At 36.1% G+C, this 24,335-nt stretch overlaps 3 protein-coding genes across 3 annotated transcripts; 1 reads left to right on the top strand and 2 right to left on the bottom strand.

Moving 5' to 3' along the window:
• The first annotated feature begins 2,171 nt into the window (after positions 1-2,171).
• On the top strand, positions 2,172-5,445 carry LOC110105887. Its single transcript, XM_020835566.2, has 4 exons — positions 2,172-2,177; positions 2,268-2,378; positions 2,429-4,870; positions 5,377-5,445. Exons 1-4 carry the CDS (start codon positions 2,172-2,174, stop codon positions 5,443-5,445), a joined length of 2,628 nt encoding a protein of 875 aa, XP_020691225.2.
• Positions 5,446-6,081: 636 nt separating this feature from the next.
• On the bottom strand, positions 6,082-8,338 carry LOC110105895 (proliferating cell nuclear antigen-like). The gene is made up of 4 exons (XM_020835576.2): positions 7,840-8,338; positions 7,605-7,757; positions 7,415-7,512; positions 6,082-6,484 (listed from the first exon to the last, which is right to left on the bottom strand). The coding sequence occupies exons 1-4, from the start codon at positions 8,321-8,323 to the stop codon at positions 6,275-6,277; spliced, it is 945 nt and encodes a 314-aa protein (XP_020691235.2). The 5' UTR covers positions 8,324-8,338; the 3' UTR covers positions 6,082-6,274.
• Positions 8,339-9,428: 1,090 nt separating this feature from the next.
• On the bottom strand, positions 9,429-24,088 carry LOC110105890 (acidic leucine-rich nuclear phosphoprotein 32 family member B). Its single transcript, XM_020835569.2, has 8 exons — positions 23,693-24,088; positions 20,588-20,642; positions 19,601-19,657; positions 14,490-14,567; positions 14,024-14,277; positions 12,166-12,213; positions 11,971-12,075; positions 9,429-9,921 (listed from the first exon to the last, which is right to left on the bottom strand). Exons 1-8 carry the CDS (start codon positions 23,945-23,947, stop codon positions 9,673-9,675), a joined length of 1,101 nt encoding a protein of 366 aa, XP_020691228.1. The 5' UTR covers positions 23,948-24,088; the 3' UTR covers positions 9,429-9,672.
• Positions 24,089-24,335: the final 247 nt, after the last annotated feature.

Raw genomic sequence — 24,335 nt, 5'->3', positions numbered from 1 at the left:
GCTAGTCTTCAGCTCTTCGTTGGCCGAGCACATAACACATTTGACAGACATTTTCAACGTTCTGCGGCAAAATCAGCTCTTCTTAAACCCAAGTAAGTGCGAATTCGGTGTTTCTACCGTTTATTTCCTTGGGTTTTTCATCTCAGCTGCAGGAGTACATGTGGATAAGCGGAAAGTGGATGCCATCGTGAACTGGCCAACTCCGAAGTCCTTCACGGAAGTTCGTAGTTTTCACGGGCTTGCCAATTTCTACCGTCGCTTCATCAAGAATTTCAGTTCGGTGATGGCTCCAATTACCGATTGTCTGAAATCTAAGCAGCTTCATTGGGGTGAAGAACAGGCGAGCAGCTTTGAACAAATCAAGGAGGCCTTATCCACTGCACCAGTCTTAGCCTTACCCAATTTTGACAAGCCGTTTCATGTCGATACTGACGCCTCCGGCATTGGGATAGGCGCGGTTTTAAGCCAGGAAAGTCGGCCTGTCGAATTCTTCAGCGAGAAGCTTTGTCCGTCCCGGCAGAAGTGGAGCGTATATGAACAAGAATTGTATGCTGTGGTACGAGCTCTTAAGCAATGGGAGCCATATTTGTTGCATCAAGAGTTTGTTTTGTGCAGTGATCATCGAGCAATCCAGTTCATCAACAAGCAAAAGCACATCAATCGGATGCACGCAAGGTGGATTCTATTCTTACAGCGATTTTCGTTTGTACTGAAGCATAAATCGGGTAAACAGAATATAGTCGCTGACGCGCTCAGTCGTCGCAACTTACTCCTTACCCAACTTCAAACGGAGATCACAGGGTTAGAATGCTTGAAGGATCTATATGCATCTGATCCAGATTTCAAGGACATTTGGGAAGCTTGTCACCTGGAAAATCCCAGCGTGGAGTACACTATCCGGCACGGGTTTTTGTTCCGTCGAGCTCAATTGTGTATTCCTGAATCTTCATGGAGGCCTCAGCTAATCAAGGATGTGCATTGTGGGGGTCTTGCGGCACACGTAGGGCGGAACAACACCTATCTGCAGCTTCAGTCCCGATTCTACTGGCCACATTTACACCGGGATGTTATGAGGTTTATTGAGAGGTGTCCGGTGTGTCAAAGTTACAAAACAGGGGGACGGCTTAGCAGTGTATACCTGCCATTACCTACACCCGAGACCATTTGGGAAGATTTAAGTCTTGATTTTGTAATGGGGCTACCACGCACGAAGCGAGGGCATGATTCGATCATGGTAGTTGTAGACCGGTTCTCTAAAATGGCGCATTTCGTACCGTGCAAAAAGACCTTCGATGCGCTGAATGTGGCCCGAATTTTCTTTGCTGAAATAGTCCGATTACACGGCTTGCCGAGGAGCTTAACATCGGATCGTGATGTTAAGTTTATTAGCAATTTTTGGAAGGAGTTATGGAAGCGTTTGAACACCGATTTGAAGCTGAGTTCAGCTTATCATCCACAAACGGATGGGCAGACTGAAGTTGTAAACAGGACTTTAGGCAATATGCTTCGATGTGTAGTGCAGGAGCATCCGAAAATGTGGGATGAAATTTTGGGGCAAGCCGAGTTTGCCTATAACAGTATGACTAACCGTTCAACCGGTCGAAGTCCATTCAGCATAGTTTATACGAAAAACCCCAATCATACTGTGGATTTAGCCGTCCTTCCCAAGTGCAACAGCAAACCTGCGGCTGATTTCACAGCCCAATTCTCGACTATGCTGGACGAGGTACGTGCTAAACTGCTGGATTCTAATGCCAGGTACAAAGCAGATGCAGACAGAACAAGAAAAAAACGCCTGTTCAAACCCGGAGATTTGGTGATGATTCGGGTTAGGCGTGAACGTTTCCCGCCTGGAACTTACTCCAAGTTGAGCAAACGTAAAATTGGGCCATACGCTGTGCTGAAACAAATCAATCCCAACGCATATGTGGTGGACTTGCCCAAGCATTACAGCACGTCGTCAACTTTCAACATCAGCGATCTCGCTGCATATCATCCACCCGATGTAGCCGGCACGAGTCTTTCTTCATCCGATTCAGACTCTTCTGTTGATGGGGGAGAATGATGCGGTGCATCAAGCCGCCGTGGGAGCTGCTTTAGTTATCTGCCTTAAGCATTAATTAGTTTAATTAACAGCTATTAATTTTCTTATTTTAAGTTTATGTTCTGTCATGACCGTTAGTGGTGGCTGCTCCACCAATAGCTTTTTCCTTATGTAGTTTGTTGCAGTTTTGCTTTTGCTGCTAGCTTGTCTATTGCCATTTTAGGCAATGGCATTTTCTGTTTTTCTTCTCCGGGAGAAGAAGGAGGAGGCAGTTTTGAAGAAATACAATTTCTGGCTGAAGCCATTACTGTTACATTGCCTTCTTCCTTTTCTTGTTTGTGAACCTGTTTCTTCCCAAAGTATACCACATCATCTTGGTATCAGAGCCAGTGGCTTGGAAAGATGGCAGAGTCCAGCAAGCGTGCGACGAGCGAGGATAACCGAAGTTTGGAGGCACTTTGGGCTGCGCACGCTGGAGTCGAGAAACGGCTGGATGATCTCACGGCTGCTGTAGATCGTCTAACCGCCGCTTTACGTCGCGAACCACCTCTTGTTCGGACGGGAGATGTTCCTTTCCGAGCCGGACGAACGATTCCGCACACTATCACCCCCGCTGAGGACAACCGGGCATTTCAGAATCGAAATAGACGGCGCGCAGTATTGATTCCCGAGTTTTCAGATTCAGAAGATGAGCAGAATACTTTCAATCCAGAAGGTTTTTCTGATTCGGATGTCGACCTGGCGGAACGACGCCCTCGGCGTTATGCTGGACGAGATAGACATCAGGGCGAGTTTAGAGTGAAGCTGGACATTCCGTTTTTCGATGGGAGATTGCATATTGAAGACTATTTAGATTGGGAGCGGTCAGTTGAGAACTTCTTCGATTATATGGAGATCGAACCGGAAAAGCAGGTCAAATACGTGGCGTGTAGACTCAAAGGCGGAGCTAGCGCATGGTGGTCACAGTTACTGCAGTGCCGTCGCAGGGAAGGCCGCGGACCAGTCCGCAGTTGGAGCAGAATGAAGCAATTGCTACGCGGGCATTTCCTTCCGACCGATTACGAACAAATGCTATACCTGAAATATCAACACTGCACTCAAGGTAATCGCTCAGTGAGCGAATACACCGAAGAATTTTATAGTCTATCGGCAAGGAATGATTTGAACGAGACGTCAAACCAGCTCGTAGCCAGATACATAGGCGGTCTAAAAGAGAGCATCCAGGATAAACTGGAATTAAGTTCAGTGTGGTCACTTTCGCAGGCTGTGAATTTCGCCCTCAAGGCCGAAATTCAGTTGGGGCGGCACTCAAGAAGCGGTACCTATCGCAAGCAGAATGCGGAAACTGGAATAGATTTAGCAAAACCATCGGGATCAGCTATGCGTAAGACACCCGTAGCAGCTGAGGGTAGCGGAAATTCACAACCACTGAAAATTCTTTCTGATCCCAAAGCACCAGTTAAGCCCAAGTTTCCCGGGAAGGAGAATCCTTATCCGAGACCACAAGGTCTCAAGTGCTTCCGATGCTTTCAACCAGGGCACAAATCAAATGAGTGCCCAAACCGCCAACAATTGCAACTCTTGGAGGGTGAAGGCGAGGAGGAGAACGAATTGTTCGAGGAAGAAGTCGAAGTTGAAGACGTCACTGCCGATGACGGTGAGCCATTAATCTGTGTGCTTGAGAAATTATTACTAGCCCCACGTAAGGTTGTTCAGTCGCAGCGACATTGCATCTTCAAGACGAAATGCACCATTGGCGGCAAGGTTTGTGATCTTCTAGTGGACAGTGGGTGCACCGAAAACGTGGTGTCCAAGGCGGTCGTGCAAGCCCTACAACTAAAGACGACCAAACACCCCCAGCCATACAAGATTAGCTGGGTTAAAAAAGGAATGGAAATTTCAATTACTGAAACATGCCGAGTGCACTTTTCTATCGGAAAACACTATGTGTGTGAGGTGTTGTGTGACGTCGTGGAAATGGACGTCTGTCACCTAATTCTTGGTAGACCATGGCAGTTTGACGTCGGTGCCATCTATGACGGACGGGCCAATACATACACTTTGGAATGGAAGGGAAAACGACTTCGTCTCTTGCCACATTCCTCCACAGTAGATTCAAAAAAGGAGTCAGCCCGTCCAGCACTGCATGTAGTAACAGGGAATGGTTTGCTAGCTTCCTGCAAGGAGAATGCACCTCTATTTGCTTTAATTATTCGGGAATCCGCACCCGATCATAACTCATCATATGACAAGGCCATGGAACAAGAGCTGATAGGGAATTTGCTGAAACAGTTCCAGGATGTGTTAACTGATGCCGTGACTACCTTACCGCCTCTACACTCGTTGCAGCACCAAATTGATTTCGTGCCTGGATCAACGTTACCGAATCTACCTCATCACCGTCTGAGTCCAACAGAGCATCAAATTCTACAGGAACTTGTTGATGATCTATTGAAGAATCAGCTGATTCAACCAAGCCTCAGTCCTTGCGCAGTGCCCGCGCTATTGGTTCCTAAAAAAGACGGAAGCTGGCGGATGTGTATGGACAGCCGAGCCATTAACAAAATCACAGTTAAATTCCGATTTCCAGTACCACGGTTGGAAGAGCTGTTAGAAAGGTTGGCGGGCGCTAGTATCTTCTCCAAGCTTGATCTTCGGAGCGGCTACCACCAAATTCGAATTCGGCCTGGTGACGAGTGGAAGACCGCCTTCAAAACTCGTCATGGTCTCTATGAATGGCGGGTCATGCCGTTCGGATTGTGCAACGCCCCATCGACTTTTATGCGGCTCATGATCTCCTCTTTCACTTGGGCATTTTGGCTCAAGGTGCAACATTTTTCTAAGAACTTTAAAGATGTCATTTGATGCGGGCGTGTGTCTGTGTGCGGACGCTTAACATAAAAACTCAAATGTCTTTACATTTTTTATTTATTTGTATGTATGCTGGATCTTTGTATAATATTAATACATTAAATTCTCGCAACCGCCTTGAATTTCCTAGCATGCTACAGGTATAATAGAGGATAGGTAATGCACCAATATAGTGGATTGTTAAAATTAGTATGAAAGGATTAAAAAGAAAAGAAAAGAAAAAGATATATTTGACTAAAATTTATACGGATAGAAGTTATGCAAAAAGATAACTTGTTTTAACACAAGTTGCACTTAACATGAATGAATGGAAAAAATTCATTTTCAGTGAGCCTAAAAGTAACAATATTGAGGTCGTATTATGTGCCTATAGAACTTAGTTGGTTTGAGTTTTTTCAAGAATCCATAGTCACAATCATGTTGCCCGCTGAAAACTTTAATTTTTTTTTTGTTGGCTGCAGTTGCTGAGGATCGAGGAAGAACTTGGAAGTCAAGCTGTGTATGCTGGAGAGAACTGGAGACAGCTTTGATCACGTCATTTTATTCTCCATTTTTCTCAGAAATCCGAGCTCATTTTTTACAGATCTTCTCCATTGTTTTGAGCGGAATTCCGAACTTAGTATCGCCATTTTTTTTTTTTTTATTTTAACAATGCAAAAGCTTAGATTGATGGTTTTCGTCTGGAGTTTTGTACATTTTTTTAATGGATTTTTATACAGAGTATCACAATGGCATTTTCTCAATTTTGTTTTAGTATAAACCCTAGTATTTATGACCATGGAAATATTATAACAAAATTATATATTTTCTTAAAGTTTTTCATTGCAAAATCCTAAATAAAGCTCAAAGTTGTACTTTTTTTTCTTTAAACAGCAGCATAATAGTCTGAATAAAAAAATTTGTTAAAAAACATGTTGCCTCTAAAGTTTTTTGTGAAATTGTTGTTTTTTGATTAGTCATAAAAGGTAATCATACTGTAGAATATAGGTTGAATAGCTTTGTCAAGAAACCATTTTAGACAATAAAATCTACTGATATGCAACAAAAAAAAAAAAACTGATGTGTTTGCGATTTGACCATAAACAAATCCGACTAAAAAGCACATGAGACTAAATATAAGATTACTTATAACAAAAGAATAAAATAAGAGTTAGAAGCAACATTTATAATCAAAATTTCACACATCTATTAGACTTTGACATGTTTGCTCTTATGTAACAAGTAATTCTTAAAATAAGTTAAAAAAACAACACTTGAAGAAGTGTGAAGTGTGAACTGTGAGTTATAAGTAAATAAAAGTAAAATTTTTATTTTTTTGAAGAGGTGAAAAGAGTAATCAATACATAGGGTTTGATCTACTCATTCATCATCTTCAATCTTGGGCGCCAGATAAAATTTAATATAGCCCATATCAGCAATCTTGTATTCTGCAACCAAAGGGAGTTCTGAAGAAAGGCTTATAGTCACAGTCTCTGAGAGGGATGTTGCTTTTGTGAAGGAGTTCAAATATCTCAATGCAAATGTCAACGATACTGCTTCATTCATCTGAATTACAGTAGCTTCTTCTGGCTGCTCCATAAAAAATAAAAGTTAATAGAAGGATGTATATCCAGTTCTCATAATTAATTGGAGTAATTAAGTTAAAAAAAGATTGTGCATAAATAGCATCAAAGAACAAATAATACTATATTATTATCATTAGTAGAATTATTATTGTGATAAAATTTGTTAAATTTATCTCAAATTTGAAGATTTGTATGAGAGAAATCTTTAAATATACTTAATTCTGTGAATAGGATAATTTAATAAATCATGAATTTAATTAATAAAGTTGAAATGAAATATATCAAAGTTAATTAATAATGTGATTGTAAAGGGTTTATAAAACAATAGAATTTAAAACCTGCACAATTCAATTTGATAAGATTTAAGCTAAAGCTTGCTTAAATCCTTCATACAATAGGATACCAACCTCTCACTATTGTTTACTATGATTATTAAGAATGAATAATAATAATAAAAACAGCCCAATCACTAATTCTATTAATGGAAAAAAATCAAATTTGAAATTAGGATGTGATTACGGCTTTGTTTGTGACTTCTTTCTCATTGTTTTATAATGCAGCTTTTCAATACAAAAATTTCTTGAAAGTAAAAAAAAGTCTAAAAATGTCTCAAATGAAGCGTAAATTTATCAAGTGTTCTTAATTTCCCGTGTTGTGACTTATCTCATAATATAACAAATTATTAAAAAATACAAATAAATTTAAAAGAGAAATACAACTTAACTATTAGACATTCACATACTAATTCATGATTGTTTAATTAACTAATCAAATAAATTTAAATATTTTTATAAATAAGTAATTAATAAATAAACTCGAATAACTTGGAACTCTATTCATTTATGATCATGAATAATACCATTTAAATTTAAAGCTAGTGAACAAACTCAAATAAAGCTCTATAATATGCGATTAGTTGTGATAATATACCTACCTTATCAACTGTGGTATTCTGCCTGCAAACAATGTTCGCATTTCCTATATCTCCCCTTGTGGAAAATTTGATTCCCTCCTTCGTCACCGATATCACAACTACACAGAATAACAATCAAAATCGCTAAAAATCCTTTTTTTTTTTTTTCAGAAAAGAGAAACCCTTCGATCGATGAATCAGTTGACAATACCTGTGTCTCCAATGCTACTTAGATCCTTGCATATCCTCGAAAACTCCAACGAAGGCATCCGAACAATGGCGTGGTACTCGGCATCCGGGATCCCGAGGTGCTCGCTATCAAGATCCATAAGCTTCATTTCAAAATCAGAGATCTTGTCCTGTTCTGTTTTGCGCCAATCAAAATCATCGATCGAATCACAAAAGAGGTGTTAAAGAGAAATTAATTAGAATAGAAGAAGACGAACTAGGGTTTTCGAACATGAAGGTGACTGTATCTCCGCCGTCATCAGCCTTGATGGTGATGATATCATCGTTTCCTGCGCATTTGAGGAGTTTAGAGACATTGTTGAGGTTCATCCCCATGGTAATGTTGCGATCGCAGCGGTAGTGCTCGAAGCCCTCGGAACGAAGGAGAAGAGCGACGAGGGCGACGTGGCTTGAATCCATGGCTTGAAGCGAGAACCCCGTCGCCGAGCAATCGAAATTAGCGTCGGTAACAAGGTCTTTCATTGCTTCAAGCACCTTCTTAAGAAGGCTTCCCTGCACCAATCGCAGCTCCAACATGGTGGATCGATTGCCGAAATATCGCCTCTCTTCACCGGAAATTAACGCAAGCAGCGATCTTTTCTCTTCTGCGGGCTTGGCTCGATTGAAGCAAGACGACACCCACCCATCAGCGGTACGGTGACTCGCGAGCGTTGCTCTCGGACATAATGAAATTTCGAGCATAGTTTTCTAAATAGCAAAATAAAAAAATATATTTAATCAATTATATCTATCAACAGACATAAAATCAATCTTATACTAATTATTATCACGTTAAATAAAAATATACAAAATATGCCAGAAAATATCTTTTAATTTTCTTTAAGAAAACTGTAAAATAAAAATTAATATATTATCCATAAACATGTTTAACTATTTGACATATTATTATGCACATACTTAGATGCAAAATCATTCATTTGTATCATGCACATCATATGATATATATATTGCTATCTCATAATATTACATGTAGGAAATTATGCATCATATCCATATACCACATATGATTAGAGGAATCATCATGATACATGATAATTTTTAAACCGACAACGTCAAGAACTGGAGAAATTATTCTGGGCGGAGACCGAATGTAGAATCTCATACGGAGATCAATCATAATACACCACATCAGCAATATCAAACTGTAGTACCGAGCATTGGATGACATGTCACGTTCTAATTGATTTCCGAACAACATTCGACACCCACATAAAATAATTAATCCAAGAACTAATGCATGTCATTTCCCTTAACAATCATCAAGACCATGATATATGCTATATAAGGTATGCGTAACATGTGGCATTATCTAAACAAATATGCATTAAATGTCAAAACCAACATAAGAGGAAACGAATGCCAAGCTTTTTTTAAACAGCCCAGCAACTATTCCATAGCTGCCACTCAACCAATTTTGGTATTATTTCTTTCCACAGGTGACAGGCTTTTCAGTAATAGAATTCATTGCTCAAGAAACAACTCTTCAGACTATTGGATATGAATGACTCCGGAAAACATATGTCACATCGCATACCATACAATCATCAAACTTTGACAATAATACAAATTTCATTCAGATTTTTCATCAGAACAGAAAGTAATGCTGCAATGATGAAAAAGCTCGCAAGTTTGTTTGCTGAATGCAGAAAGATGAACAATAAAACCGGTTTTGTTCTTAACCAATTAAAACACAAAATGACAACAATCAGTTTGCTGCATTTGACAGAATATTCAGCTTGGATAATCTATGAGACTATGACTCTCCTCTGCAGAGAAACTAAAACAGTAACAACAACAACAAATTTTTATCCCACTAAATCATCAAACTAACAGTAAACTTATAAAAAGAAGATAAACAGTCAAACGGTTTGTCTCAATTAATGACAAATAACTGAAACCCTGCATCAAAAGGGTCTAAACTTTTCCTAAACTTGTACATGACTACCAAAGCAAATAACTGTCCAAATATTCTTTTTTTTTTCAAGAAAAATGCAGTCTAGCGTTGGAAAGCTGCAGCCTCCCAAGGAAATCTATCTTTTTGATGGCCGCTCATCATCATCATCATCATTACTATCATCATCATCATCATCATCATCATCATCATCTTTCTGTGACCTCTTCCTCTTTGCAGATGGCCCCTCTTTCCCAGTTTCACCATCATCATCTTCCTCATCAATGTCATCATCCTCACCATTCTCTTCTCCAGGTTCAAAATCACTTGCATCCTCTTCATCTTCAGGACGGGCTATAGGTCGAACAAGGTAATCTGTTCCCGTTTCCTTTAAGAATGAAAAGGTGAATCATTAAAATGGGCTAAAGAAAGGAGATTGTGGAAGAAACTGAAACAAATAAACAATATATCTGACTGGAAAGAAACGAAGATGCTGTAAAAGTGGAGCTTAGTCAATCTCCATGTTTGGCAAAAGGTCATTTTTAGCGCCTGTTTGGCTTCGAGTAGGATTTCATTCAAGCAGATTTAGTAAATCATAAAAAGAACTTGGCATGATAAATGAGAAATCTAATTAAATCCAAGTTTGGAATTTTCATGAAACAGATTGAGTACAGTTAATCCTACTAATCTTGGGATTTAACAGATCTTAGATTTAGTCTAAAAATGAGAAGAAAACAATATTTCAGAAAACTAATAAGATTTATGTGGCTCAAAATATATTTGTTAAGAGTTAGCCTAAAACAAGGCTAAATCTTGCAAAAGAAAACACAGGCTAAAACTTGCAACAAAACAGAGACATTAATATGAAGCATTTTACCCAAAAAAATGGGTACAAGCTTGTACTCAGAAGAATAATCTAACAAGATTCCAGTGGAATTCCCTAAAAATTAAAACACTTTTGGCGTGTACAAAAGCAGCCAACTTCAAGAATAATTGGATTGGGATAGACAAACTGTTAAATTTTTGGATTAAAAAGATTAGAATGGAAAGATCACCAAAACTTCACATGTAAGTTAAAAACGAATTGGCATTCCAGATCTCAACAGACAAGAAAAATGGGTGGTCGCAAATAACAAATAACATTTGTTGCTTTATAGCTGTCACAGCCAAATCAAGTAAAGAAATGTACTAAAAATGAGGCCAATATATAGCAACTATACTAGCAAAAATATTTAACTGTATCCAAAGGTGAGGGTTCAAATACTACCTTAAATAGCTTGTTAACTATTTTTTTTATTGCCACAAAACAAATGGCATAATTCAACCGGCATGACTTAGCTGACATGGAATAGATAGATTCATTCAAGATTTTTAAATTTATTTTAGTGATAAAAATTATATTGAAACAACTAAAACATAAGTGGAAAATAAATGTAGAAATTTGAGAACATGCCATAAAAAAAGCACAATTAAGCCTTACAAGAGCATTTATTCAGCTTCCTGTGCTACTTTTAAGTAAGATATATTGTTTACTTGATTCAGAAAAGACAACAAACGAAGTATGCAGGATGTGAAACATACAACAATTCAGATATCTAAAATTTTTTTATCTTAAGGTTATGGAGCTCACAGTAATCTGTTGGGCTACCAACCCAAAAAATCTTGAGTTCAAAGCTTGCATATATGATGTGTATAAGTTTGCCTTAATTGATTCAAAAGTACCCCAAAAAAATTTATTTATCACTAATTATATGGGTTGTTCAATATTGTAATAAATCAATATAAAATTATTAGAGGACCAAAGTCTAACAAAGAACTATTGTAGAACTAAGTAAGTAATTTCTAGTTAATATAGTTATGAACTAATTAACATAAATAAAACCAACAGACACTGATCTTATCTAAAAGACTATTTGATTTCAATTAAGAAATTTTTTTTATTGTTCTTCAAATCACCTCACAGATCTAATCCAAATAGCTTAATACACTTATTTTCTTACCACAATCCAAATAGTTTCAAACACTGGCTCATATTAAAGATATAAAGATCCAGATAATTTTCAGATTGAACACTCTGAGATTTACCATGCAGCACTAGTAAACAAATAAATGAATCGATTCAATTAAAGCCTTTGTTATTTTACAAATTTAGAATAAGTTTAATTTAAAAATCATTAAAAATAATAAACATAGCTAGGCATCAAAATGTACAAAAAATTGACAAATTTAAAACATCTACAATTGCAACCACTAACCCATAAACAAACATATATGCAGAAAAAAAAAAAAAATCTTACCGCTGTCATTTATAATTGAAAACAGTAATCTCCCTCATTAAATTAAAAAAAAAAAAAAACGTTGCTTGAAAGCTAACAGATCTGAAAAACCCTAGAGATCCTTCTTGCTAGAAAAAAAAAAAAAGAAGTAAAATATTTACCTCCTCATCATCTTCCTCTCCGCCATCATCATCATCATCACCGCCATCATCTTCCTCCTCATCGTCATCATCTCCATCTCCATCATCCCCATCACCCCCGTTCTCCTCCTCTTCTTCTTCTTCCTCATCATCATCATCAGAATCCACCGTGTACACAGGCGCGCTCCCGACCCTCGGCGCTGGCACCTCCTCCACATCGCTATCCTCCTCCTCCTCCTCATCGTCTTCATCAACATCATCTCCCTCCAACGCCTCATCAGCATCTCCATCCTCGTCCTCTATCTCTTCCTTCACCTCTTCTTCTTTCAAATCACTCTTCAGATCCCCGACTTGTTCCTCGTTCACCATCTTCACTTCTTGCAACCTCTTCTTCCTAATCAATTCTATCTCCTTCCCGTCTTCCACAGCAGCCTTCATCTTTATCCCCTGCTGCTCCTCGCTCGCTAATAAAAAAATGATATTTTGAAATTAAACTCGAAAGGAAATTACGGCTGCCGAAGAACGCAAGAACATGCAAGCAATAGACGAATTAGGGCAGCAGGATGGCCTCCCCATCGGAGAACCTCTGCCGTTTGTTGTGGAACCCCCTCGCGGATCGCTGACTTGGAGATAGATCTAACGGCTGGTAGACCTCATCTGTAATCGATTAGGTATTGTTGCGTGATAGTCCTTTAAAAACCTTTTTATTATATCCTCACATACTTTTTCGAAACTTAAATTACAGAGACACCCCTTCAACCTGCAAATACAGGTTTGGTTTGTAAAAGGATTAATTAATCTAAATACTTCATTATTGACATGAAATAATAATGAATTGATTTAGGGAATTAATCTTTGTACTTTGAGAAAAGCTTAACAGATGTGAATTAATCAATTAGTGGGAAATTAATTAATTAGTTGGTGATTATTAGAATGCCAATATAAGCTAATCATAGATGCATTAAAATTTAATAAGCCCAATTTTATATTAAAAATTAAATTAATAGAATATTTGTCTCAGATTAAATTATCACTTTCTAAATTATTAAAACAAAGATTAAATAAGCAAGACTTAATTCAATCACCAAGAACAAATAAATTGAAAATAAAATAGAAAAAATTGCAATATATATATACTAATTTATGAGAACATATTGTTTACTTTCAATGCAAATTTTACTATAATGATGTTAATAATAACAAGTGTTTAGGAGAAAAATTCCTAACTCTAATAGTGCCATCTCTGTACATATCTTTAATAACAAGTCCTAATAACAATACTTTTTAATAATGAGAAATTAAAATTTCATTTTAGATAAATTTTTTAGACCACAATCAAAATTTTTATTTCATCATTCCTTTTTCTATTATCTTCAAAAAATTTGTGGGTAAGAAAATTGCTTTTTATAATCACTTTTAAAAACATATTTTCTTCACAATATTTTTATGATCACATTTATAAAAAAATTGGAGCCATCTCAAAATAAACTTAAAGCATCATTTAGGACAGCTTTCTTATTACTTTTTTGAAGCAACTTTCTATCATAAAATTTCATAATTTAAGATATTTTTATTCTAAAAAATTGCTTTAGAAAATAGTAAAAAAATCATCCCAAATAAAACCTTTAATGAAATAATTCTCAATATCTTTTCTAATAACATAAAAGATGAACCAGTAGACAATTATCTCTCTCTATCTTTCTCAAACACATTTAGATCCCACTTTACAAAATAAAGAAAACTACAACAAATATAGAATGATTATGAAAATAAATTAAAAATAATTTGCTAACACTGAACATCACAACACAGGTATTGTTAAGGGAAGGATTTCTACATGTCTTAAGCAATCCTTGTCATCTAACAAGCTAACTAGCACTGACAATGAGCAGGTTTATCTTCCCCTAAGAAAATGAGCAAACTACCTTGTCATCTTCTCCAGCTTCTTCGGACTACTAACTTCACCGTCAATGCCAAAATCATCATCATCAACATCTTCAAAACCATCAGCTTCCACTCCTAATTCATCATCGCCATCTTCTTCTTCATCATAATCGGTATCTACTCCTTGAGCTGCTTTAACAGTGTGGAATTCAGGAGGGGGAGGACAATCCTCAGTGATTGCTTCATCTCGTTTCATCACCAGATGCCTAATGACACGCTCATCCTTATCAAGCATGCTCTTGAAGTCATTAATCCACTTCGCTTCCATCTCAAAATTCATTAGAATATAATTAGCTTTGCTTGCCTTTTTAATCTTGTAAGACAATCTACGAAGCCCCCAATTATTCAGTCTCCAAAGCCTTCCCTTCTTCTCTTTTATGAAGTCTTGCAACAACAAGAGATGAACAAACAATCAAACACCAGCAAAAATTATAGATTATTAGGTGCCGATGAGGAAAATGCTTGAGGTTCACCCAACCAATCAGGAGCCCACAATTGGCATCGATATACATAGTTGTGCGCAGCTATGTAAATGATCCTAATTATCATTATGGTAGAGAAGTTAGTGAAGGAGCAATATTGAAGAAATATGGCACCTTGAACTTTGGAAACAACATTATCAACCTCCTCAATATGATCTTCGTGAATTAGATAAACCACTTCATAATGCCGAACTGTCAAAAAAAAGTAAGTTACAATAAAAAAGATTATTTATACTTGAATGAACTCAATCAAAAGAAATTAGCTAAGCTAGATTGAGCACAAAATGCAGCTATCAAAAGAATGAAAGTTGATTAATTAAACCAACTCAAGGAAAATGTAAAGGCGGATGATAATCAATGATTGCCTTGCGTGGGCAAAACCACAGTAAATAATGTTTTCAAAGAAAATAAAAAATTTAAGAGTTTAAAACAAATTAATTAGATTTTCTACATGGAAATTTACAAGTTTGAGCAGAAAGGTAAGAGATTCAGTTAACACAATGACTTGAAAAAAAAAATTAATATCATGTGTTTGCTAAAGGATAAATGAAAATGGAAGAATGCTATAATATTGGCGAAGGCTTTAAACTATTGTATATAGTGAAGTTTAACAACAACATCAAGCCTTTATCTCACTACGTGGGGTCGGCTACATGAATCTTTTTTTTCCATTGTGTCTTATTAAAGGTCAAATTCTCGTTTAAATCTAATAAAGAAAGGCCATTCCTAATATTTTCTAACCAAGTCTTTTTAGGTCTACCTCTACCTTTCTTAACATAAGTCAAATCTAATACCTCTACTCTCCTAATCGGGTCATTGGAAGACCGTCGTTTTATGTGACCAAACCATCTAAGGCGACTCTCTCTAATCTTATCTTCTACTGGAGCTACTCCAACCTTTTCACGTATATGCACATTTTGTATTCCATATCTCTAAGGTAAAGCCACTCATCCACCTGAGCATCCTCAACTCTGTCACACTTAACTTAGTATTATGCTTCTCTTTTAATAGCCAACATTCAGCACAATAAAGCATTGCAGACCTCACTACCATCTTATAGAATTTTCCCTTAAGTTTGAGGGGTACTTTTCTATCACACAACAAGCCCGATGCATTCCTCCACTTCAACCATCCAACTTGAATTATGCTGTAATATCCCCATCTATTTCACCATCACTCTGAACAATAGATCCAAGATATCTAAAACATGTACTCTTATTAATGACTTGATCGTCCAAAGTCACAGTCCCCTCACTAGGTCTATTACTACTAAAATTATACTCCATATATTCCGTTTTAGATCTACTCAAGCGAAAACCTTTAGTCTCTAATGTTGACCTCCATAATTCAAGTTACTTTTAACTCCCTCTCAAGTCTTATCAACAAGAAGAATATCATCAGCAAAAAGCATACACCAAGGTACATCCTCTTGCAAATGTCTAGTGAGAACATCCATGACTAAAGCAAAAAGATATGGGCTTAAGGCTGATCCTTGATGTAACCCAACCGAAATCAGGAAATAATGGTCAAACCATCTTGTGTTTGAACACAAGTAATAGCTCCTGCATACATATCTTTAATGATTTGAATATAAGCATTATTAACTTCTTTCTTTTCAAGAACTCTCCATAGCACTTCTCTTGGCACTTTATCATATGCTTTTTCTAAATCAATAAATATTATATGTAGATCCTCCTTATTTTCTCTATATTTCTCCATCAAACCTCTTAATAAATGTATGGCTTCCATAGTTGACCTACCCGGCATGAATCCAAATTGATTTTTAAGAAACATAGTATCACGACGCAACCTATGCTCCATAACTCGCTCCCATAGTTTTTAAAGTATGACACATTAACTAATTCCTCTATAATTCGCACAATCTTGTGCATCACCTTTATTCTTAAAAATAGGAATTAACACACTCATTCACCACTCATCTGGCATCTTTTTAGTCTTCAAAATAGTATTAAAAAGTTTTGTAAGCCAAGAATCTCCTAAGCATTTCCACACCTCTATTGGAATATCATCAGGTCCAATAGCCTTTCCACCCGTTCATTTTCTTTAAACCCTCTCTAACTTCGGTTTTACTAATACGTCGATAAAAACAAAAATCTTTATTTTCATTTAGGGTGCTAAGGTCACTATAGTCAATCTTATTTTGACTATAGTGAAGTTTAACAAAAGGGAAAAAAGGGTGTGATAGTCTTAAACAGTAGAACTATCCATGCGAAACTGATATTAAGTTAAATATTGACAAGAGCATAATAAATATCTATGCTCCTCAATTACGATACAAGAAAATTTTCATAAATAATTTTGAAAAGAAATAGATTGCAAATATAGAGCATACTGAGGAAGAGAGGATTGATGCAAGACATCAAACCTCAAAAGTTCTACATTTAGGATTGTATATTCATTTTATTGCATTTTCATAACAAATCCACACACACATCTCTGAGAAAAAGTGGCCTTGAATCTACATATTTATAGTATCCATGAGCACATTATAATATTAACTAAGTGTTTCATAAAGCTAAGCTCTCAAAAGTATGGAAGAATGGAAACGGGGTTTGGGATTCTTCGTAATCAAAGGTAAAAGAATAATCGATATATTCTTCCCCTCTGACAGAGTCCGTTACATCGCATGAATGATATTATAATAGACAAATGAAACATACAAAAAAAGAAAAAAAGAAAAAGAAAATAAGGAACTCCTATAAATCTTTATATGTTATGCGAAAATCACCATCTTTCATCTCCTCGCAAACTATTGAACTCTACCCAGTTTTCTCATGATCAAACATGTCTTAAGCAAGGACCTCTCGAACACTTTAAACAAAACTTCACTGGACATATTATATGAAATAACCTAAGGAATTTAAAACTTCTAGGAATTTAAAACTAACGAACTAAGTCAATTGAAGTCAAAGACAACTTTTAAAGAAAAAGAAATTTAAGTTCAAAGTTCAAAAAAAGTAAAACTAAATTAGATATGGCTTTACCATCATGGCTCTACCACTGCTAAGCAGGCTTCTTTAGGTTATTATTAGATATGCTTAGTTGAATAAGAAAAGTTGATTCTTTTTACCTATTCTTCCTTCTCTCTCAATTCCCCCCTCCTACTCTATCTCTATCTTCTTCTCTTCCCTTATCTCTACTCTATCTTGACTCTAATCTCTTCTTTCTTTTTTTACCCTAATTCTGAGTTCCTCTAGCCTTCATGAGAGATACTGCTTAGTTGAAACTTAAAGTAATATATATGCCTTGTTATTAAATAACTCGAATTGATTTGAATCAAACCCTTTAGAGTAAGAGTCCCAAATTTCGAAGAGCCTGAAAGGTGAATTTTAAGCAAAGCTCACGTCCGCAAAACATCAAACCTCTTATGATATAGATTTAGGATTGCATGTCTCCTTTATTTCATTTACTTATCTGCATCTCTTTTAAGATTATATAGTAGATAATAAGGATGTCGTTATCCCTAGGATTATTTTTGGTTAAGCATTCGTTTGCTTAGATGTCTATAAAACGGCTTTTTAAAGTTGTAATCATTAAACACATACGCATGACTGACTGAGAAATTTGAATCATTTTATTTATTATTCCTCGTTCTATTTCTATCTTCTATTTTTCTATCCCTCTCTTCTTCAACTCTTCTTTTATCTCTTCCATCTCTCTTTACCCTAATTCATTGTTCCTTTAGCCTTTGTCAAGGATACTTTTGGTGGTAACTTAAATGCATATATATATATAAATATAACTGAAATTTTGATATTTTATTTTCAACACAGTCAATCAAGTAAAGTCTAGTTCAAGCAAACCCTAACTAAAAAATTTAGCGTGCAAGGGGCTAACTCAAATTCAACTTGATATCAAACCAAATAATTGAGTTTCTTAGCATTCTACTTAAAATTTGCTAATAAGAAATAACTATGATTCAATACCAGCTAATCAAACATCTTAAACAAGGCAAACTAAACAATTTCTCTCTTATGAAAAAAAAAATATTCAAAATTGATATGCAACTTCTTAGGGCCTAGGACTTCTAGTGAACATATGTTACAAGAGGCATAAAACCATGCAACACCTACACAAAACTATGCAGGTTAGAAACACTTAATTTTAGGAGATATTTATCACTTTTGAATAAACCATGCAATTTTACAAACCCAAGTTACATAACTTGAATAAAATCAATATTGTTGTACAACAACAAGAACAAGACGTAGAGAATAATAAGAGGACTCAAGTTTCACACTTATACAAGAAGAGAGCCTCTCTCATAAATTTTAAATCTCTCACTTGATCTAGGAGTCGGCTAACAGAAATAGAAGGAGAATCATATTTACGTGAAAAAATCCACCTGAACGTTCCTATAAAATAAAAAAAACATATAGAAGAGATAGCTACAAGAAAAAAAAAATCTCATAACAGAAATTCAAATAACTGCACATTTCACTAAATTGAAACACAAATGTAAATTTCAAGTCATCATAATAATCATCATAGCAAAATTGATCTATATGGTTAAAAAAAAAAATACCCACAAGTCTCGCAAGTGAATCTCAAGATAACAATGTTCAATGTTATTATTGCAAATCCAATACAAAGACAGAAGAATCTAACCAAAATAATAAATAAAATGACTTGCAAGCCTTATGATGCAAAATTGAACACAAACAACAAATGGGTGATCTAAACTAGAAGGCTGTTCGACGCCATCAAAAGATCATTCAAGAAATCAAAACAATTAAAAACCAGAACCTTTCAGGGAATAACTTACGGCAGTTAACTCAAGCTGTTTCCATTTAGCATTTAGGATGAGCAGATAATCATAAGCATTTAAAAATAATTCCCGAAACACCTTACTATATCAATTCACACTTGATGGAATTTTTTAATATAATTTTGCAAAATCTAGTATTATTATGACATTTTTGGGTTGTCTAACTATATGTGGCAAACGCCATTTTCAAATTGAGCTTTATTGTTTTCTCCTTGTTTCACCCAAATTAATCCCAGTCACACCATCATGGTCAAGGGTAAAAGGAAAGAAACAGAAAGAAAAAGAACAATGATTAATTTTTAGCTTGCGTAAATCATATACAGTTAAACGTTAAAAGATTTTCATGATAAAATATAAATGAAGGAAACAGAACATCCAATTAAGCTGACAGTTCAATTGCATACAAAAGGGCTCGAAATTTAAGTGTGAAACTTACTTCTTTCAAGTTTCAGATCACTCTCAAGCTGAAGTTTGAGAAACTCGTATAATTTCTCTGCAAATAAAAACTGTTATGATTATAATTTGAAAGTCATCGTCATTATCCTTACATTCTAACTGTATATTCATCCAGGCAATTTACAAAATGAAATTAAGAATGGAACAAGAATTTAACATAGGTGAGAAAACATAAGAATATAAACATATAAATCATGCGATTTAATGGACATAAAGTTGATAATTAACCACCAATCGTATTACAAAACTGACACCAAATGCTTCTATTTACAGTACTACGACACTTCATTCTCAATGATTTGCTAAATACTTTATGATTTAGTTTACACTACACAAATGAATAGGTTAAGTTGGTCATTTTGAACATAAGGTATTAACTTTAAACAAATAAGAAACATGTCAGAGGTACACGTGTAAATATTCCTAAACAGAAATGGGTGAAACAAGTGTGAGATTTAGGTATCTTAATTTATTATGCAAAAAAAAAAAGAATATTATTATATACATGAGAATATCATTGAAAAGATCAACTATTATGATCAAGTGGTCAGACTATTTCAGAGTGGTTTGTGATAGCCGAACTACAAAAATGGCATAATGAATTAATTAATAGTACAAAAGAGAGAGAAGAGTGATAAATCATTCGGTCAAAAAAACAGAGGCAGAAAATTTTTAAATAAATTAATTAGAAAAAAATGGGTTAATCATAGTTAGAATAAGGCAGTAGGACATGGTATGAGATGGTTTGGCCAGTACCATGAAGAAAGAGGAAGCACCAAGAAGCCAGAACTTAAGAGTTAAACTGAAATGACTAGAAAGAAAAAAAGTTAGCTAAACTTTTATTAGAAATAACTGTAGCTTTAGAACGACCATGAAAAATCATAAAAAGGATTCAAAAGCCTAACTCTCAAAAATTGGGAGAACTTTCAAAATAGTCAAATTTAATCTAATTGAAAGAATAAACCACCTTCTTCAGCGTCTGCAAATTCAGGTACGACACTTCCATCTTCCTTGACCACTTTCTGCAAAAAAGGGTTCATATATAAGAAAAAAAAAATAAGAACACATTGAATACAGCGTATATAAAGAAAGCACTCTAATAAAAAATGCATTTTTACTTGTATATTTCAAATAGGCATCAAACAACTTTATTAAAGGAATACAATAGATGTATGTAAAAGGTCAAAGGCAGAACAAGTAAATCACCGACAAATTTTTCATAAATTAGAAAAGGAATACATGTTTTGCTCAAAAACTTTAAAACATATTACTAACAACTACTGAAGCTTAGGTCATCTGCGACATGCCCATGATTTTGGACGATTTTATATTGAAGTCCACTAACTCTGAAAACCAAGAGCATCACAATCTCCAATTAAATAAACCTCAATCCCAAATAAAATAACTAAAAATATCTCTAATGATATTCCTCTCTCTCTCTCTCTCTCATGTTCTTACCCTCTCATTCCTCCATTCCTCTCTCCCTCTTTCTTACTAGTTATGTTAAAAATAAATGTACATTGCTCATAAAATTATCATAATCCTAAAACAGAAATAACGAGAGGCATCATATGGCATGCAACAGTAGATTATATTTATGCATCATGTTTCAAGACCAAGCCAAAAAAAAAAGGTACAAATTATAAATTTCAAAATTTTGTTGCCGCATAAGAATGATTGTCTAAGGTGACTTAGATCTAAATGACTCTAGGTACTACATATTCTTTTTGAGCATTTGTCATCTTTAAGCATGTGAGCAACAACTCATTTGATAAAATTCCAGGAGGCGTGACTAGTTCTCTAGTTTGAAGCAAGCCTCCAAGTCCGGGATTGAGTACTACCACCATGGATGAGTAGGTAATCTCCCTCTTTCCTAATCATCCAAGTCCCAAACTTGCAATGCTTGAGGGTTGTTGGTTTCAACAATAGCAGGGAAAGAAATCTTTGGCAACGGCTCCTGACTTACCGATTTTGTCGTTTTGGAGGGATCCTGGTCATGGGTTGGGGGAATATCTTCAAGCATGAATAAATGGGGATGTTTGCATTTATGGATGGATACATATTTCTCATCAGAATAATGACAGAGTCCCTTAGATGGCGTTGTGTGTTCACATGCTTCTTGGTGGGCGAGGTATTAGAAGCAAGTGAGGCTTTGGTAGGGAATAGGCGATCATCCTAACACTCCAACGGTGGGATAGGTGAAGGCCTTGGTTGTCGATGTAGTCATTCAATGTAACATATGTAACATGTTTTTTCATCGATTCTTCGGCAAGATGGAATCAAGAATGTGAGGCTAATGCTTCTTTGAGTTGTCGAAATCCCATAAGAACCTGTCTTTTCCAAGCATGCTAAAATTTCAAATAAATTTTTGGTAACAACCTGCGAGGTTGAGAAACTCGCACCATTTGGACGTTGTTAGGGTGGGCCATTTGAGCACTGCCTTGATTTTGGCTGGGAGGACATCCACTCCTTTTGAAATGATGTTTAAAGTAGTCCAATTGCAAGACCCCAAACCGACATTTGGATTACTTAGAAAACAATTGGTTGGCGTCTAAAAGAAGTAATATAAAGTAGAGGTTCCCAAGGTGTTCTTCTCACGTAGGTGGGTAGATGAGGATATCATCAAAAAAAAAGGAAGACTGGTGAAGAAGTCATAATGCATCATTCATGAGGCTCTAGAAGGTTGTTGAGGCATTAGTGAGGCTGAAAGGCCTTAATAGGAACTCATAATGTCCTATGTGTGTTCAAAAAACAATTTCAAAATTTATGGTACTTGGCTTCTAAGACAAGATTGGAGAAGAATCTAGTGTTGTGCAGCTCATCCGGGAGTTCATTGATGATGTGAATTGGGCATTTATCCTTGACTGGGAAGTTGTTCAAGGTACAGAAGCCATCGATCTTCTTGATCAAGAGGCTGGGGGATAAGAATGGGTTAGTATTGGTCAAATAAATCCCAAGTGCATCATTTGTTTCACCGTCTATTTGAACACTGTCTTTTGGTAAAAGGGGTAGTGATAAGGTCGTATGTTTACTGGCTCAGAGTGGGGTTGCAAGATGATTCAATGATCTGCATTTTCCTTGGAAGGAGGCAAGCTGCATTTGTTGGTTTGGGTGAATGTTTTTTGAATTCAGAGTGTTGCTCGATTCCACCCGGTCAGGTCCTAGCCATTTCATTTTGGAAATAACAATTTGAGGTGGTGTGATGGTTCTAAACAGGCATTTGAGTGCTACCGAGTAGTGATTGCATCGATTCCCTCGTGTTGAAGGAATTCACCAGACATGTTCACAATGAGGGCTTTGAGAGGATTGTTGGGCTTGGAGCTTGGTAATGACAGTTTACAGCGCCTAGTTTAGGCATTCAAAGCTTTCCTTATATGAGTTTGGTTGGTTGGGGAAGAAGGAAGAACAAAACAAGGAGAAGACGGAGAAGGACGAGAAACTTTGCATTCATAAAAATCCTGCTTACAATCATAATCCCTTTTATAACCTTTCTAGCACATTACTTACATTCCACATTTCCCACTTACAGAAAATAACTTCCCACCCACTTAAAAGGTTTACTCAACTATCCACTATAAGAAGTTAACCAACTGCCCACAACTAGCCTACAATCTTGGTTCGACCTTCCAAACCACCGTTCCGGGCCCTTACGCCACGCTCGTGTGGTTGTTATCGTGAGGAGGAGGAGGAGGATCCGTATCATTACTAAAGAAAATTGAGGCTCGCATGCTAAAAAAACTTGAAAAAACAGGACAAATAATTTACTAATTCAATAAATAAATAAATAAATAAAAAAGCTCACGAGTTAAACTTTATAGGAACAATGCTTGAAACCAAATAAAAAAAGAATAGAGAAACTACACTACCAGTAATACAGCATAACACCAGAACAGTTTGATGTTCTCCCAAAATAAATTATACCGCCTAACTTGTAAAAGAAAATTATGAATTAGCAAAATAAACAGAAAGGAGTACTAAAGAACAAATTAAAGCCTTCTACCACTCTTATCGCCGAGTTTAAATGATCGGCAAAACTGCAATAGAAGACGCCGAGGTATTTCAAAATTCATACCTTTTTTAACAGTACGGCTTCCGGGAAAGGTCCAGTTGCTTCATCAGGCTTCGGAATGAAGCTGTGGGAGTCGGGCTTCTCCTTCCTCTTATTCGCCCTAGCGACAACCAGGCTCCTCTGGCCGCTGCCGGAGAGTTTCTTCCGGCAGGAGAACAAGCAAAAGGGTAGCCGAGTAATTGGATTAGGCCCTTTGTCGAGGAGAAAGTTGACGGCAGATGAAGAAGAAGGAGAAGAGGTTATCAAGCTGGCCTGCATGGTTAGGCGAGGTACGAGGGAAGGCGAGGATAAATGCAAGTAAAAAATTAGACTTGATAATTATAGCCGGCAAAGCTTCCATTTTTCCCCCCTCATCGAACCTCTCATTCTACAATCTAATATTCTTAGATATTACACGAATATAGTCTATGCTAGGCTGCATCCATTTTATGAAAGAGAGCAGGAGAGATTTTGATGCAATAATTGAAAAAAATTTAATAATTGTAATAGATAATTTAGAATTGAATTAGTAAGCCATTATAAGTCATGGTTTTCTGTAAGTAGTGAATATTGTGTAGTTAATGATTGATTAATAAATTCTAGAGTCTTTACAATTTAATTGTACTAGAATGAAATATCCTTCTTGTAATCCTACTTCTTCCTTTCT

This window comes from Dendrobium catenatum, unplaced genomic scaffold (genome assembly GCF_001605985.2).
Source record: "Dendrobium catenatum unplaced genomic scaffold, ASM160598v2 fragScaff_scaffold_862, whole genome shotgun sequence".
Classification (NCBI taxonomy): Eukaryota; Viridiplantae; Streptophyta; class Magnoliopsida; order Asparagales; family Orchidaceae; genus Dendrobium; species Dendrobium catenatum.
Note: the sequence above shows the minus strand (reverse complement) of the source record. Positions and strands in the feature narration are given on the sequence as shown.

Coding starts and splice junctions, on each gene's coding strand:
- LOC110105887 (XM_020835566.2), top strand. Junction 2,379..2,428: donor ATTGCCTTCTTCCTTTTCTT/GTTTGTGAACCT, acceptor TCTTGGTATCAG/AGCCAGTGGCTTGGAAAGAT. Junction 4,871..5,376: donor CTTGGGCATTTTGGCTCAAG/GTGCAACATTTT, acceptor TGTTGGCTGCAG/TTGCTGAGGATCGAGGAAGA.
- LOC110105895 (XM_020835576.2), bottom strand. CDS start 8,323: ATGCTCGAAATTTCATTATGTCCGAGAGCAACGCTCGCGAGTCACCGT. Junction 7,513..7,604: donor AAGTAGCATTGGAGACACAG/GTATTGTCAACT, acceptor TATTCTGTGTAG/TTGTGATATCGGTGACGAAG. Junction 6,485..7,414: donor AGAATACCACAGTTGATAAG/GTAGGTATATTA, acceptor TTTATGGAGCAG/CCAGAAGAAGCTACTGTAAT.
- LOC110105890 (XM_020835569.2), bottom strand. CDS start 23,947: ATGCAGGCCAGCTTGATAACCTCTTCTCCTTCTTCTTCATCTGCCGTC. Junction 19,658..20,587: donor ATTTGCAGACGCTGAAGAAG/GTGGTTTATTCT, acceptor TTTTATTTGCAG/AGAAATTATACGAGTTTCTC. Junction 9,922..11,970: donor GAGAGGAAGATGATGAGGAG/GTAAATATTTTA, acceptor TCATTCTTAAAG/GAAACGGGAACAGATTACCT.